At 39.0% G+C, this 18,091-nt stretch overlaps 1 protein-coding gene across 1 annotated transcript in view; it reads right to left on the minus strand.

The window, feature by feature from the left end:
* Positions 1–15,562, minus strand: part of loxl2a (lysyl oxidase-like 2a) — a 42,942-nt gene extending 27,380 nt beyond the window's left edge. The window contains exons 1-3 of the mRNA XM_084730084.1: positions 15,408–15,562; positions 9,719–10,026; positions 6,019–6,194 (exon numbers count right to left, since the gene is read on the minus strand). Of these exons, the coding sequence (XP_084586210.1) occupies positions 6,019–6,194; positions 9,719–9,995 (453 nt within the window). The 5' untranslated portion in view covers positions 9,996–10,026; positions 15,408–15,562. The remainder of the gene's footprint in view (positions 1–6,018; positions 6,195–9,718; positions 10,027–15,407) is intronic.
* Positions 15,563–18,091: the final 2,529 nt, after the last annotated feature.

Consider the following 18,091-nt stretch of genomic DNA (forward strand, 5'->3'; position numbering starts at 1 on the left):
AAACAACAAGTTTCACAGGGAGTAACGCGCTACAAAATTTATTGTCTGAATTCACTTGATGTTAACTTCTACAGAGGAGCAACAGAATCCTGACTGGAAACATCACAACCTGGCACACGGGATGTGCACGGCTCAAAACTCTACAGCTGGTCATTAAAATAGTCCAGAACATCATTAGTAGCCATCTACTGAACATCAGTGATATCGGAGAGGAGAAGTGCCTGCGCAGAGCCCAAAGGATGGTTAAGAAGACAATATGTACCCCAGCCACAGCCTGTTCACCCCGCTGCCACCTGGCAATGGATACAGAAGTGTCTGTTGACATACCACCGGACTGAAGAACATCTTCTTCTCTCAGGCTGTGAGACTGTCTAATTCATTATCAGCACTCCACCATGTAAAGAAGTTTGTCCTATTTCTTTTTTTTAATTTTATCTCTTCAGCCAATTAATCAATCAATGTGCAAACTACATCAAATAATCCCTATACAATCTTGTTGTATAATGGCAAACTTATATCCTTATATCCATGTTACTACCTGGAGTTGTGTAACCGTGAGGACCAGCTCATTGGTCCTATCCAAAAAAATAGTCTGACTCATAATCCCATATAAACCTAGAACTTGCTGTTTTTACACTTCAATATTTGTAGACCTACAGATTAAATGCTCAAGCTCTAATGTGTTAATAATAAACTTTACAGGTGCTAGTAAGCAGATTTTGTTGCCTTTGGACAGAGCTAGGCTACCTGCTCCTCCGGTTTTTATGCTAAGCCGAGTTAACCCTCCTGATCTCATTTAACTCTCAGCAAGAAATCAAATTATTTCCAAAAAGTCAGTTTAAATGGATTAAAATATCACTGTACATCTAACTGTGGACTGGGGCTTTAATTCATGCTACTCAAATAAAAACTGTGTATTGTACATTTCTCTCTGGGACATTGTGTTTTAGTAACTCATGTGTACCTTTATCTTACTTTTGAATAGCTTCAGTTGTGTAATCTGAATGTATCTGCAGATCTGCACATAAATCCAGTCAGCACAATGTGCAAATGGTAATCGTAAAAATACAAATATGTATAATAAAAGTCTAGACTTTGGACACTCTGCAGCCCAAAAGAAAGTTGCTTAGGCCACATTGGGATCCAGCTGTTGAACATATGGTGGATCTGCTACCCAATCCGCAGGAGAGAGCAAGGCTTCAGCCTCCTGACACGCACCAACCTTTTCTCCCCTCGATCACTCTCCTCCTCACAAGCCTCTTGCATACATCATGTTGGGGCCGAATCCAACTCTGGCTCGGGTTTCCTTTTGTTGTATAGCAGCGAGTGCTGGGAACTGAGATTCCTGTAAGCAGACACCGTCGCGCCTGATGGAGAAGCGCAACCTCTGGCCTGTTTAGATTTGCAAAGAAGGCAAAAGCTTTTAACTGCTGCATTCTGTTATTACAACTGGCTTCTGACGTCTTTGTTTTGATATAAGTGTCTGGCTGGAGTGAACACACAAAGTGATGCAGTAGGCAAATACAGCTGCTTTCGGTGCTCATTTATTTCTCATCACTGTGAGGAAAACGCAGACTGAGTTTTCAAGGATCTTGTAATGACAAAGCTATATTTACCAATCATCCTGTGGACACTGATGACACGTGCAGCATGTTGTTCACACGTGAAGAACAACCAAACATGGCAGAGTTGGTTAAAAAGTTCCCACTAACAAATGATAAACACAGTTTCCTGCCATCTTAGTGTTTGGTTCTGCTGCTGACAAATATAATCCCATGACCACATCTGTCATAATTTCGTCCCTGTGCCACCAACAGTCATAATGCTAATAAACTAAACTACTATTAGTGATTAGACGGACAAAGGATTTTAGGGAGGGTTGTTGCAGTGGTGTGGGGCATAAGATGCTGCATGTTCAAATAATTCATGACAATGATTCAGTCACGCAGGAATGTAATGTTCTGTTGTTACAAGTTGCATAACTAGCTTACAATGGCTGACTAAGGTGAGAGACCTGTCTTTTGTCAGCAGAACACAGATAACTAGCAGACAGCATTAAAGACTGACATTACTGAGACAAAGCAGCAGTTCAGAGGTTAAAACACCAGATCTGATAAGAGCTTTGACTGTCTGAGAAAGACGCTCTTGAAATTACTTTTCAGCAAAACTTGATATTGACTTGATATTCTGTAAATGCTAATGCCCTAATATTAGTTCTGCTTATGCTGCAGGGTAGAATGTCTTCGATTGCAGCTTGTGCCAGTGGAAGCTGCTGTTTTCATTAATGACAGACTGATGTTTTCAGTAGACTGTTATTTGTGGTCAAAGCTGAACTTGCCAGAGTGAGCTGTACTGGCCTTATCTTCACATCTTCCCACATACTGTAAAGCAGTCTCATGATGTGTCCCTCACAAAAACAAAGTAGTCTGAAGCAACTCTGTGACCTGTAGATTTCTGAAGTACAGTTCTGAGAAACAACTCAATATTTGATAGAAGAAATTGCTGGTGGTAACTCAAATTCTGTACCTCTAATTTGAATTCTTCACCTAAATCATATCAATAAGAACAGACTGACCTTACAAGTTAAGAGCCTAAAGTACAGATAATGCTCTGATAAACTGTACTCTTCATATTTCAAATGTGTAAAGTAGGCATATATCAAAACATTCAAAACATTATAGTTTTTGAATTAAGTTTTGAAAGGTTTGTCACCATATTTGATATAATCATCATCACCCTAAGAAAACTGAAGATCCTTGAACAAAAGGAAGTGATTCATGGGGTTGAAAGACTTAAATGGCAACGAATATGGATTGAATCAGAATATTCTGTCATGTAGATAGATGCAATAATTTTCTAAATTTATAGTGTCTATCTATTTTCTCAATAAATTTGATCTTTTGGACAATCCTACACAGCCACCCCTAGAATCAAATTCTACAAATAGTATAATACTAATAATATTAGTGTCATCTTTATCTGCAACTAGACATAAATGGGGTTTAAACAGAATGGATGGACAGGCAAAACAGTACAAGTACAGCACTAATATAAAAATTTATCATCTTGAAAGTTTGACAGCATTCATATAGAAGCAAAAGTACCAATTGCTCCTCCACCCTTTTAACATTGACCTCTACTTGGCTGTAGTCTACACTGGGTTAGGGTGTTAACTTTCCAGATTGAGCACAGAATGTCAATTCATGCTGTGAATGAAAAGATTGAAGGAACAGTGCTGCCCATTGCTGATGTCAGCCAAAGCATGGTTAAAGAGGTGTAGCTGCACCTTTTCCCATTCCTCTCCCCTGTGACTTGAAAGGCTACCGTCAGTCCAAGGAAATATTTACAGGGTGGGAGCAGTAACACCCCTGAGACCCTGAATACACAAGGTAAATAGGGAACAAGAGGGTGCTACTTACAAACACCACCAATGAAAATAGGGACATTTTGAACAGGGTTCAGTAGTCAATGATTCAAGATTTCTCTTGTTGTCTATTCCTCCATTACTATGACTCAGCTATGCATGAGAAAAATACACAGGGATCACAGTTGCTCTCCTCTGGCGTGACTTAATCCAGTGAAAAACAGCCACTGTTCTGGCTAAACAGAGCCTGGTAAAACAGCCAAATCTCCCACACAACTTCTAGTAAGAGCAAACAAAACTTCCCAGTATGAATGCAGTCATGCATTCTAGTCTTCTAAGCTGCCAAAGAAATGTTGCCTCATCTCCATCAGTTTGGTTTTATTGGGACAACCCTCTGTGGCTTCTATGTGTCTTTAAACAACTTGTTCAATGATAAGCTTCTCTCCCTCCTTTCCTCCCGTCTGTCACGTCCACAGACTCACACTGACTTTCCATCTGGCGCACAAGAAGTTCTCTGCAGTAAGGCAGGAAGGTCTGAGTCAGAGCCATCTCCAGAATCTCCCCAGCTGTAGAGCGGGGGTCTGGTGTGGGCAGGGATGGACTAATGTGAACCTGGCAAAGTCATCAGTGCAAGTGGTGGAGTGGACAGCCCGACATTATATGCTGACTTGTGCATTATTTCACTGGCATTATGTCATGGTAGATGTGACTACCTACACGGAGAACTGCCGTCTCGTTTTTTCCAGACATCTGATTTAATAACCATTAGGCCATTATTTTGATGACTAGTTGTAGCAATTTAATCATACAGATACAAAATACTAGAGTTGCAACAGCTGTTTGTAGGTTCTTATTAACTTATACTTGTTACAACACATTTAGCAAGAGGGAATTTGTGCATCACTAAATTAAAATGCATCGCACACATACTAGTTTATACATAGAGATTAATTGTTAGGAAAAACACAAACTTGCAGTTGTAAAGCTAGCTAGGTTAGCTAACAAAACTTTCATTAGTTTGTAGGACCAAATTTGAATCATCAGTTGGAGACTCTTCAGTCGACTGAGATTCCTCAAACCATGAAACTAACTGTGATGGAAGTGGAGAAGAGTGATAGAAGTGTAGTCAGCTCAGCCACCCCAGTGCACCTCAGAGCACACAGGGCAGGTGATGCGCTGTAGGCCACTCCAGTACACCGTAGAGCATGTTGTGCAGATGAAGTGCATCAGGAGAGATGCTCAGTGGTGCACTGGGATTTAAGGTCTGAGCTATGAGCAGGACAACCTTTACTTACTTTTTTGACTGTATGAACATTGATTGTTTTCACATCACAAATGATGAAGAAAGGCCTTAAACCGAGAGTCTTAACTGGTAAAACAGTCATGTAGGCTGATATTGGAAATTAGTGTGTTGCTGGACTGAAAAAAGCAAAGGAACAAGTCGCCTAATATTCGGATGCAACGGCCAAATCTGATTCGAATGAAAAAATTCAGTGCAGCCCTATTAGCTTGCTAATATATAAACCAAGAATGAAGAGTAAAAGAGTTTATGGGATATGGTTGGTACATCTGGCCTGACACTTGATTAAAATGCTGTTTAATCATGACTGTAAAATTTTGAATAACATTTTATAAAATGACACAATATAACCTCCTATTATGAAAGACTTAATTAGACTAAATAACCAGGTAACATTTGGTAAGTTAGCACATTTCCACACTTATTCTAATATTGCAAACTCATGACACACGTGATGTATTTCTTCATGTAAGTGTATACATATACTACATACATAAAACAAGTGATTCTTACATTTACAAAGGATTAGTTGTTTAAAATGTCATTTGGCCTCCAGAAACTGTTTCAGTGGCAAAGTTACAGCTTGTGATGTTACAACAATTTCCTCTTTTCATGGTTGACTGCTTTTGATTGGACAGTGCCACAGATTGTTCCTGGCAACTGGTTAACACATTGACACAGTCTTCACTGGCTTAAGATTTAATGGGGCAACCCAATTTAGTAAACCATATACTTTGAAATAAGCTAATACATACACAAAAACTTTAGGATTTTAACCACAAACTTGATGATAAATTTACTTCTGCAACGTAATCCTGGTCTGTATGTGGATTTTTTTTAAGGGCCAGGTTTGGAGTGGCTGTGAAGGTTATTCAGTGACTAAAAAGACTTCAGATGATGGATACAGCATCAGACAACAAATATCTGGTATTTTGTTTGGGTCATGTTTCATAATATTACAATGGGAAGCTCAACAATATAAGGACCAAAAAATATTGCTCCTCTTAATATCTACAGACAGACATTAAATTCAACCCACTGATCTGTCTGGATCAATCTGGATGGAAAGTCGGACGGATGTGAAGAAAAAACTCACTTGGAGCTTCTTGGAACAGTGCACTATGATAGGGTTTTTCTTTCATCCAGAGCCTGTCCTCTGTTCCTTTTTATTTATTGTGCTGAACATCTGCTCAGATTACGTGTGTGTACTTGAACTATGAGTGGATGCTACCTGACTGTCATTAATTATGTAATAAAGCAACCCCACCCTGGTGTTTATATGAGTACAGGCATGGATTAGTATACTGTATCTGTGCAGGTTTAATTGTGAGTGTGCAGCTCTGTGGGAACCTACCTCCGTGCTGCTGGCCTGGTTCCGGATGAACTTGAAGCCTGGAATGCGCTTCTGGGTGCACACAACTCCAACATCTTCTGAATGTTTGCAGTCGGACACTCCAAAGCCGTTGGACTGACATTCAGCCAGGCTCTTCTCTCCACCAGTGCAGTGCACATTGTCGAGCCAGATTTTGCCTGGAACAGAGAGACACAAAGATACACAAAAATGGATACATGTTGTGATGCAGATGAAGATTTTCTTGCAGCAGACCCAAATGAGAAGTGTACTTTTGCTTTGTTTAATTCAGCTTTAAGTTGATGAATCTGATGAGCCTGCTGGTTTTAATGAATCGCCTTTCTTCTTTTTCTGTATGACTTGTATTTTTCTGCTGCACAGGGTACAATTACAACTATTTGTCAGTTAATCTGTTTAAACAGTTGTCTGCAAATAAATGCAACATCTGTAGGCAACTGACAAGATTTTGGTATTGGAAACATTCTGGTTTCCATTTGTAGTCCGTTTCTGGTCCAAGCAGTATAGACCAATCATGTTTGAGCAGGCTTTGGCTTTATGCAGGTAAGCAGTCAGGAACAGATTAGCGGAAATGCAATCTTTAAACCCATGAGCTCTTGCTTAACAATGGTTTAGCTGTTTGATTTAACAATTCATCTGATTTTATTTGCAGATGTCTGCAGAAAGATTAGCGTTCGCTTCATTCTTGTGTCTCAGGTTGCTAGTTGGACTGTAAATAATGGCCGGTGCAAGGAAAAGGAAGTCTTGGCCGGGATATCTGCGGGCTACACAGGAAGCCCTTAAACATTGGCTGTTGCCCCAATAGGCCTAGTTGTCCTGAGACAATAACTAATGGTTTCCAAGATTGCAAGTTGATTAATTTATGATCAACAGAAAAATAATCTGCAACTATTCTGACAATTGATTGACACTTAGAGGCATCTTTCCAGCAGAAAGTCCATAAACTTGGACTTTACTCTGTCTTTCGTGGATCACACCACTCCATTCTGAGGTCCTTAAACCGTCGTCCTATCTGTGAAAGAACTGTTTTTAAACTGCTGCTGTTCGTTTATGAAGCACAGAATGATTTAGGGTCAAAATGCATTTCTGATCTTCTGCTCCGTTATGAAGAATCCAGACCTTAGGTCAAAGTCTTCAGACTTGATTTAAATGAACCGAGAGGCACGTGTTATGTTTTATGAACAGCATTTTAAATTCGTTGTTGAAAAGTCCTCTACAAATAAACTTGTCTTGCTTTTTGTGATAGTAAACTTTGTTTTGCTTATTTTATCTGACAGACAATCCAAAAACAAAGGAAATAATCAACAAATGAACCAATAATGAAGAGAATTCTCAATTGTAGCCCTAGAGACTGTAACCTTTATTGTCAATGCTGCCTTCATGGACTGCATACTGTGGTTTCAGAACTGGAGCCACACTCTTCCTACTGAGCTGCATGGGGCCACAAGCTTCAATTCCCAGTAACTTTCCCTAATAAGGGATTAAGTCATGAGAAAATATAAATGGAAGAGTTGTTATACCATCATAGTTTGACAGCTTAAGCCGTGTGCCACATCCTCGTGTCATCCTTTTCAGCATTTCCACTGAAGTCTAGTCACAGAGACAGTAAACCTACTCACGTGGAAATGTGTTTGGTCTCTCCAACACAACCTGACACATTCTTTCAGCTAAAACGTGTCCAATAAATGTTGTCACGGCTGAAGTGGATCGTCTGCTGTCCAGCTGGCTGTTCTGGATCAGCCGTGAGGGAAACCACATTAACTGTGGCGGCCATGGAAACCACCAACGGACTGCTCATCATTCTGGCAGTCTCAACATGTTTGCAGAGGAACATCCTGATCATACCAAAAAAGTGACTCCATGTTATACGGTCACGTAGCAGTCTGTTGACAGAGAGACGATTACTTCTGGAGGAACATTTTCAGAACATGAGCCAAGTCCAGAGGACCAGAGGACTTGGCTCAGAACATGAGCCGAGTCCACTGGAACTGAAATACAGCCGAGTTTGTCCTCAGTACACCTTCGTCTAAACAAATAATTCAACATTGCCAGTTGTGATAAATCTAGATTGCTGTGTTAAAACTTCACAGGCCTTATGGGGATGTAATTACACATGCCAGCGAACAGAGGAGGGGGCACACTGCAGAGGGAGTCATGAATTTTCTGGTTGGGCTTTTATTGGCACTTCAAGCCAACCACATAACCTTAACTCAAAATCATAATTAGCTGGACAGACCACAGTGTTCCGAAGATGATTCAAACAAAATGTATTTTGCACAGCTGCAGCTGATGCCGTTTCAAGCTGAGGAGCCTTCACCCTTTCTGATTTGTTTCATGCATTGGGAACATTTTGTTTACGACTGCAAATAATAGTTGTGTAAAGGCAGCTGATGATCCGATCAGAACATCCCTGCAGGAAAAACACAGCATCCAAAAGGGATGTCCTCATGCTTGTTATGTAGTTATGTCTTCAATTAAAACACTTGGTGGTTTCTTTCACAAGTGGATAAGTCATCATGATGGGAAATGGAAAACACTCTTGATCACATCAATAGCCACTTACCTCCTCTAACAAAAGGAAAACACAGATAAAAGTAGTTTCCAGTCACTCACATGCACAAAGTTAGCCTGGGTCTTAAAAACTGTCCTTTCAAAACGTTTCTCCTACAAACTAAACATCTTTTTGCCAGGAAAACATCATTCCCTAAACTAGAATTACCACCTCCTGGTTGTATGCTGTTGCCCACCAACCAGTCAATTTGCCCTTTACATCGATGTCCATCCAGACTCATAATATAGTGAAGACATGGAAGGAATTTAATAAAAGGTATTAAGTGTATTTTTTTGGAAACGGAAGTTCCAGTGAATAATTACTGGTGAGAAACATACAGAGGACTGAACATTATGAGGGGTAATCCTTAAGGCCCCTGCAAATAATTTTCTGTCTGCACAGCCATATACATCAAATTGCTTGTTAATTGCTTCTTGTAAAATATAACGTGCATGCAACATTATACGTGTGGAGTGTATTACTTCATGAATGTGATTCTTGAAATTGCTATAATAACTGCGGTGCTTTGGGGGAAGGCAGTAACTAAGTTAATTACTTCAGTTTTGAAGTGGTGGGCTGGATGTGGCTGACCCAGTGGGAAAACATGTGCCTTTAACAAGGGACACCGAGTTAATTAACAGCTACCGACTGACATTTACCACCAGCAGCTATCGCTCCTACAGAGTTGGGAATCTCAGTGTTTTTACAATGATGGAGGAATTCATACACAACACAGTGACAGAAAATGAGATTATGTCTGTCTGTCTGTCTGTCTGTCTGTGAGTGTCTGGTTTACACACCCAGTGTTTCCAGTCACCCTCCCCTCGTGCTCAGAACTGATTGGTGTGTCTCAGCTCTCCTCTAATGGGGAAACCAGTGCCTGAGGGTATTAGCAGTCAGACAGGGGGAAACACGTACCTCATTCAAGGATTTCCATGGAACATATGAAGAGATATACTGCCTTTGAATGTGTGTCTTGGCTGCTTTACAGTTTGGTGAGATTAACACCTTATAACCCTCACCTCAGTTTTTACACAGCTGACTGACAAGACTGTGGGATGTTTTTTGGAGTTTTTTTCATTAGATAATACTGGAAACCAACACCTCTAATAAACTCCATGCTGGTTTTCTTACCTTCTCCTCTTCCGTACTTGGCTGAGGGTGACCAAGACTCAGCATCCATGAAGCCGAGCTCTCTGCACACCACTTGGGCAGCGGAGATGGAGAAGTCATCATCGCATACCGTACCCCACTCTCCATTGTATAAAACTTCCACCCGGCCCTCGTACTGTTTCTTCTTCTCCCCGGCTAGACGTAGCTGGATTACTGGTGTGTCTGACTGGGCATTGCACAGTGCCCACATGCACAGCAAAGTGGATAAGACACAGTGGATGGCAACTGGGCGCAACATGATGAAGGACAACGGAGGCAAAGACAGTGATCTAGAGGGAGATAAAACAAAAGACTATAAGCATGGATAATTAAAGATGATTTAAGCTGCATAAGACACAAAAAATAGTATGTTACAGTTGCAATTTCTGTAAAAACAGCTTCTGAAATGTGTTTTAACTACAAAACGGATCTAAAAACCAAGTCAGAACACAGTATGTGCAGTGCACATTAGCTTTTTAGTTACTACAGTCTGTTTTGAGGCTACAACTAATTATTCTTTTCATTATCGATTAATCTGCCAATTATTTTAATGATTAAGTCTGTACAATGCCAAAAAATTGTGAAAATACTCATCACAATTTCCCATAACCCAAAGTGACGTCTTCAAATTACATTTTTTGTCCAACCAACAGTCTAAAACCAGTGGCGGCTGGTCAATAGAGGATGCTAGGGTGCCACCCCACCTCTTCCCACATCTTAAAACTTCAGTGAAGAAGACCTAATCGCTTTAAAATGTATACTGTATATTTATTTAAATGAGCAGAGACAATAATGTGTAGTTAGTGAGTAAAATGTATAATATATTGTTAAAAATGTTTTACAGTGTCCAAAGTTACAGACAGGTCGTGTTCTCTCAATACAAGAGACAGAAGCTTGGTGGGGCGCCCAGACCCTGCGTCCTCAGCAGTCGTTTGAATTCTGCTGGTTTACACACATCTACATCCAACATAAAATCCTCAAAGTCACTAAAAACGTGTTTTCAGAGGAGAACATCAGAAGAAAAGCTGAGAATTAAAGAACCTGGACCTGATCAGTCCAACATCATAAAGCAACAACAATCAGAGGAAGATGATAAACTCTTGGAACATAGCGACAGAATAACTCAGCCTCACACTGGGACCAGATGATCTTCAAAGAGCTGAGCTGTACTGGATAAAGTATTCACATCATTTAGTTCAGTAAAAACTTTAATACACAGTGTAAAAATACTCCACTACAAGTGAAAGTCCTGCAGTCAATACTTCACTTGAGTAAAAGTATGTAAACATTATCAGCTGTTATCAGTATGAAAACTAAAAGTAACCACTGTGCAGTAAAATATTCCCTGTCAGTAACTAGTAACTGTAGCTGTCAGGTAAATGTGGTGGAGTAAAAAAGTTAAGTAGAACTATAAAGTAATATGATAGGGATGTAATCTGAAATTAGACTTGAGTAAATGTACTTAGTTACATCCCCCACTGGACACAAGTTGAATGTATGGTGTTGGTCTTTTACAAACTTTTAAATAGTTGCTGTTTTGTGAAGAAAAGTAGATGACACACCTTAAAGCAGGTACTTTATTGCTTTTAGGTGCTTTATTACTTAAAGCAGGTACCTGTCAAAGATAATTAACCACAGAGTCTCTGAGAAATTTCCATCTCTCAGGGAGAATTTATGGCAAAAAGTGTTTTAAGCCACAAGATGACAATTTCTAATTAACTTATTTATTTATTCTTGAATCTTGACATTTTCTAATAGGTTTTAGTGTGTTTATAATTTTCTTTCATTGTCTGAAGGTTTGTGGTATCAGATTTCTTTCATACTTACTGAGGTACTTTTTGCTTACTTTAGTCTTACAACATAAATTGTAAAATAAAATAAAATTATTATAAAGGATTTGCACAAATTGAAGTACCTTAACTTACCTTAACTAAGCAAGTTCCATTAAGTTATAAAACATGTCAATTTAGTTCTGCAAGTACAAATAAAAGCCCTTTTCATGTAAATTAAAATACACTGGTGTGATACCTTCAGATGTTTGCCTGATTTTTGCTATAGCCCCCCCTGGAGAAACATTCACCAGCCGCCACTGAACAAAACCCAAGTAAAGTGAAAGCTTACTTGTCAGCTGCAGCTGCAGTGTTAGCTAAAAGTAAAGCTTAGTTTAGTTAGTGATTTTTCCCCAGTTGTTATCCATGAATTAAAAATATTGATTCTGGTGAACTGACATTCTGATTATTCAGTTTGTTATCCCACATCATTAAATAAGATAGCAGCTAAGACAATTCTTTATGAAGAAAAAAAACAACAGTTAAACACCTGCGAGCTAGCTTAGTAGATGAGGACCCAAAGTTAATTTTCTTTATTTACTTAACATTTTGTTGGTAGATAATGCAGTTTCCTCAGAAGATTATCCAAAGAAATGCAGAATGTAATATCTGGAAAATTTAAGCATTGTGTAGGCTCTATGGCTGTTCTATTATTTTATTTTGGGGGTGAAATGATTAGCCTTAAAAGACAAAATGAAAGCACTACAAAGTTTCTTCCCAGCTCCTGTAGTTACAGCTCTCGGCCTTTGCAGGAAAGTATATGAATATTTCTCAATGAGACGGACTTTTCCAATCCCAAAGGGTTAAACCGAGGGCTGAATGTTGCAGAGGCAGACAGTAATTTGTGGTGTTTGTGGTAGTTTTGTCCATAATTTGAGCGAGTGAGCAGTTTCAATATAAAGTCTAGTGCAGTAACAGTTTGGTTTGGCCATCGTCAGGCTGCTAGAGACCCTTCACTGGCCTCTATATGCAACCACAAGCATACGCTCATGAATCACCAGCAGAATCCACCACAGTTCTACAGTATATTGAGCAAACAGTGAAAAAACGTTTGACTGCCAATAATAGAGAGAAGAAGGAGAAATTTGGAAGGCCGGGGTGAGATGGAAGGCCTTGTTGCAGATACAAGGATTCCTCTCTCTGTCTGTCTTCATGACGGCCTAATGGAGAGCAAATGTAGGCTCCTGCAGGGTGGGTGCTGGCCCTCTCATTTATCTGCTGATCTGTGTGCCTGGAGGCTGTGCGTCTGCACTTCACAGGGAAAGTTGACTCCACCTCAATATTTCAAGGCAATCCATGAAAGTGTCAACGGAGTGCCCAAAAGCCCCTAAGGAGGAATGTTTCTGGAGTGAAGGGAGGGAAGGAAGACAGTGAAAGTAAGTAGACCTCCACATTTTAACGAGCTGAAGGAGAGGAGGGGGTTGCTTTCCGAGTTGACGTCATAGTAACAGCCAAACAAACGGCAGTCAGAGCACAGGCTTGAAAAAATTGTACACAGTCAATAAATTGTCAGACGTCAGCTTGTGATCCTCAGAGCGAAACATCTGGTTTATCTTCCCATGAAAGGGACAAGTTCAGCAGGAGGAAGGAGCTACTTTAATGTGAGCTTTTAATGCCTCTCACAGAGTAAACCATCAGCCGTACACAAGTTTTAAATTAGACTATCAGAGTTCAGAGTGCACTTCTGAACAAACATCACTCCAGTCAACACGTACCAACTCCACATGTATGCATGTGGTATACATGTTCTAGATCAGTGATTGTTAAACATGCATCGTAAGGCAAGTCCAGGTGTGCTGTGAGATTTTATGACAACCATACATTACCATACAAGTTTTGAATTACATTTAAATTAATTAGATCAGCACCTCATACACACTTATTGTCAATTACAGGGGCAAAAACAATAATTTCAAAGCCTTTCTTTTAAAACAAAAGCCAGTTTTTGCTGACTGTGGGGCTACATTAAGTGTGGGTCCTCCCCAAGGAAATTTGGCGCATTAAGCACTTCAAATCTTGCATTCTTGTGATTTTATGCACCAATTTGTGCCTTTTCTGCATCAATTTATATTTAGAATGTCTTTATTAATGTATAGGAAAACACAAAATTGTGTGCCAGGTGACAATAAAACATAATAAACATAATGAAAGATAATGCAGTGTGGTTCTCAAGTGCTTTGTCAAAATAATAGCTACGTTCACAGTTTGAAGTTGCTGGAGTGTCTGTCTCTCCCTCTTAAGTTCCATAACTTTATTTTTAAAGGTAGAATTTGTCCGAGATGTTCGTAAACGCACCAGAAAGATAATTGATTTTTGAATCTTATTCCTTGGTTGTCAAATACCAATGTTTTAGGTTGGAAAAATGTCCTAAGCACAGAAAAATAATGAGGAATACAGGTAGAATGCAGATACAGACACCACTACACACTAGTGGGTCATAAGTGATGATTAAACATAATTATGTTTATACAAGCCTATATGTTGTTTTTGAGAAAAATGTTGCATATTATGCCTTTAAGTTTGTTACCTTCCTGATTTAAATGGGTGTGTTGCTGATTTGGTGTAGTTTCATATTGCAAACATATACTTGAATTATTTTGGTAACAAATATTTCATACGTAATACACTGTGGTTGTTTGTCAAGTCTTATTTGGCATTAGTGAATACAAATAAACGTTTACAGAGAGATAACACGTGTTATAGGATATTATACACAAATATGATTACTGGCGTGTCTTGAGGTTTGGGCCTGCCCTTTGGTGTGCCTTGGGCATAAAACACTGTTAAAGATAGTTCTGCTTCCAAAACCAGTGGAGACGCACCCACTTCATACAGAGGAATGTTCAGTTTAATTTGCCTCTGAAACGTGATTTATATTTTCAGCTGGTTTTAAATAGACACTTCACCATAGTAGAAAATTTAAAACATGCAGTCTTGCATAAGAACAATAAGTGAAACTGGCTGCCAGTGAATGGTAGCCAAATGCTGTCAAGTCAACTTGGAAGATCCAAAATTCCACATGCTGAATTTATTGCTCTCTCACTCAAAGCCAGAGCTCTTGTATTGTCTATTGTTCATTTCAGAAAAAACACAAATCAACCATCAAGTGTCTGTTAAGCCCTAACCTGCACAGATCCCAGTATTCACACAGAGTGACATAAGAATTCCTTTTTTGGGTTTTAATTTAGACTTCATGGCAATGCAACACACTGTAAAAGTGTATATCGAAGCAAAACATTGAATATCGCAATAAAAACTGGCCTCTGACAGCATAGTATACTTTGATATTACATTGTTAATATTTTAATTAAGAAATTTTTATTTTGTTTTATTAAAGGACTGTTACTAATCGTTGTGTTGTTTGTTTTGCAGATGTACATACATAATTCAAACATTCATTGCAAAAGACAATTTATGCCAGTGCTGAACACATCAGATTTATTATTTAATAAAAGATATATTTTATAGGCATTACTTTGTCTTGTTTTTAAATTAATATCGCATCATTGAGTTTTTTTTTTCTTTCTTTTTTGTTTGCTTTATCGGGGTATTACGTACTGTCAGTTTTTCATTACATCACTAGCAGTAGCCCACGTTCTCAAGGAGTTAACTTTTGGGGTCTCAGACTCAAATGGGAAACAAATGTGGGATGGAAAATGGAATCAAATTAATCTGAAAGGAGAAAACTGCAACTTTACACCCTTTTTATGTTTGAAATCAAGACAATCCCACACTTAACAGACAAGTTTGCTACCTCAAAGTTTGACACACGTGCAGAACAACTACCAATCAGCAGCCTTCTACCGTGAGATAAGTGAGAGGTGGAAGGAAACCGCACTTACCGTGACAGACGAAGAACCAGCAGCAGCACAGCCTCTCCAGGACGCACACTGTGACTTTTCCAACCTGTTGGAGAGGATGGTGAGATGTGAAGCGGCGGGTCTTTGTCCCTTTAGTACTCTCCTGGCTGTTTGCTCTGCTCCCCTCACAGCTGGCCGCGCTCTCCCGGCCCACTCCTCACCACAGACAGCAGCCAATCAGAGGCCGCCTCAGCATCCTGGACCCTCCCACTCCGCGCCAGTCGCCAGGGTTACAAAAACACACTACATGGAAATATCATGGACCTTCATCTGTGGTTTATGATAGCCTAAACTTGTGAAAAAAAATTCCACTTACTAACATCTTATGGCTTTATGTAGCCGTAAAAATGAGACTGACTCTGCATTTTTCAAAGCCTGTCTTTTAGTGTTTAAATCAGGGCTGCCCAAACTTTTCCCTTTTTGGACAGCCAAAAATGAAACTTAAAGCTGCTTCAAGGAATTATGAACTGGTTATTAAACAGTCTCAGTTTAGTATGGCTGCCTCTATATGACCTACATGAGCAGACAAGACCATCCTCTAGAAGACTGGTTACTTCTATGCAGTTATTCTTAATGTCTGCCACCAGGTTAGATTCTCCTTGAAATTAGACAAAACAAGCCTGCATTTACATGTTACAGCGAGTAGTGAGTTAGCCTGTTCAAATGAAGCAGGAGAACGTAATTATACGTATAATTAAATTTTTTGGTGTTATATTTTGTGATTATTCCAGTAGAAACACCAATGCTTTTGTCTGCAGGGGCCTCCAAAATGAGGAAAATATGAAAGTTCCTTGTAGTAGCTTTAATGATGGATCACGGACCAAAGACAACACTTATTATATTGTATCGTATTGAGAAAACTAGACTACCAAGTTCCCTTACTTGACTTATATACTGCACAAAGTGCCACATGGCCACCTGTTCTGATTATGAAAAATAATTAATAATCAGGGAGCCTAAATATTTTAAAGAGCACTTAAAAAAAAGACTTTTAGAAAAAAATATATATTCTTTTTACTAGGTTGAGGACATGATCACTCAAAACTGGCCCCACATCCAAAAATTTCCTCACATCTAACTGTTGATGGCTCTATTGTGAACTTAATGAATTTCACCGCATTGTTGGTGAAATGTTGGGGTGTTGTGGCCATTACTGGGTGATAAATATGTCTTAAATGGTCCATTTATTAATATTTTTGATATTCAAATTGAAGCAAGGGGCTACTGTGCTAGTTTAACTGAAAATCAACACTTAACTCTTCTCAGCTTTTAGACAGATTACTGTTAGATTTGTTTGGTTGTCCTGTTCATATATAGATTATATAAAAGCCAACTGTACTTTCTGTTTATGCAGCAAGTTCAGTCAAGTCCTCTGGCTTTCTTCCCATCTTACCATGGCTGTCTATAGAAAAGGTAAAGGAGTGGCTGCCGTGCTGTAGGGAAACTTCAGACGTAACCAAGCGAGAAATATTAATCAAATACACAGAATAAATCATTCAAGATATTAAGTGATCCTCCTCCAACCTTAGCGTTTACCCTTAAGGAGGAGAGACAAGCAAAAATCTGTACAGAAAGACATTCCTGGTGAAAGCAGTCATAAAATTTAGAGCAAAGCCTTCCTTTTCCTCTCTAAAGAAAATAAATCTTGAATTTAGCTCCTGTCTGTATATTTTTAAATGATGTTTGCTGATGTTGACTTCTTCATCTTGTGTTGTTGTAGTGCTGCCTGGTGCTCATGATCTGTTAGAATAAAACTGACCCAGGATCCCAGGACTGGCCCTGTGTTTGTGGAACTGTTGTGTTTAAGGACACCACCATGTGGTAAGAAGGAGCTGCCCAGACTGAAAATCGACTAAATCAACCAAAGTACATGTATGTTAAGGGTAGAAATCAACAGAGACACCATGATATGATATTATTACAGAACTTAAATCATGATTGGATATTATTGTGGTCTAAACAGTTTTGCAATAGATAGATAGATAGATAGATAGATAGATAGATAGATAGATAGATAGATAGATAGATAGATAGATAGATAGATAGAAATTCCTGATGCATATGTACTGATATGAACCTCGTGTAAGTTACTGTTGTGTCCATCCAGCATCATATTATTACATTAATATTCCATCAGAATTTCTCTCCCCCTGTTTTACAGTCCTAGAAGCTGCAGTGAAAGTAACACATGGGTTGGCTTGAGTTCACAAACTAACAAGTAAGTACCTTTTTATTGCTGCTTTTTTCATTTTTTTTTTTGTGTGATAGGTACTTTTTTTTTAAGAGTGACACCTTTTAACCTATTCAACCAGAGGACTGTTTCTTCTTGTCACCATTAGTGTCTGTTACAGATTTCTTATACATTGTTTTACATGGACAAATAAGTATGTAGTGCATCTGGTGACACTGAGTGGAAACAACAATAAAACTTCTTGGTCACGTGGTAAACTACCTAGCTTTAAAGTGGTCTGACTACAGGGAAGTGTTTCAGAAGCAATTAGGATTTAATGAGGATGGCCACTTGTTTTGTCTGAGTAAACATCATTAAGCTTCCTGTTGTGTTTAGTAAAGAATGCCAGCCAGTTCTTCTGTTAAACTGATTCTCTAATAGTTAACTGTTAACAAAACAAAGTTAAAAAATATTAAAGGAGTGTTAATTGCTAATT

This window comes from Lutjanus erythropterus, chromosome 2, assembly GCF_056507025.1.
Source record: "Lutjanus erythropterus isolate fLutEry1 chromosome 2, fLutEry1.hap2, whole genome shotgun sequence".
NCBI classification, from domain to species: domain Eukaryota; kingdom Metazoa; phylum Chordata; class Actinopteri; order Lutjaniformes; family Lutjanidae; genus Lutjanus; species Lutjanus erythropterus.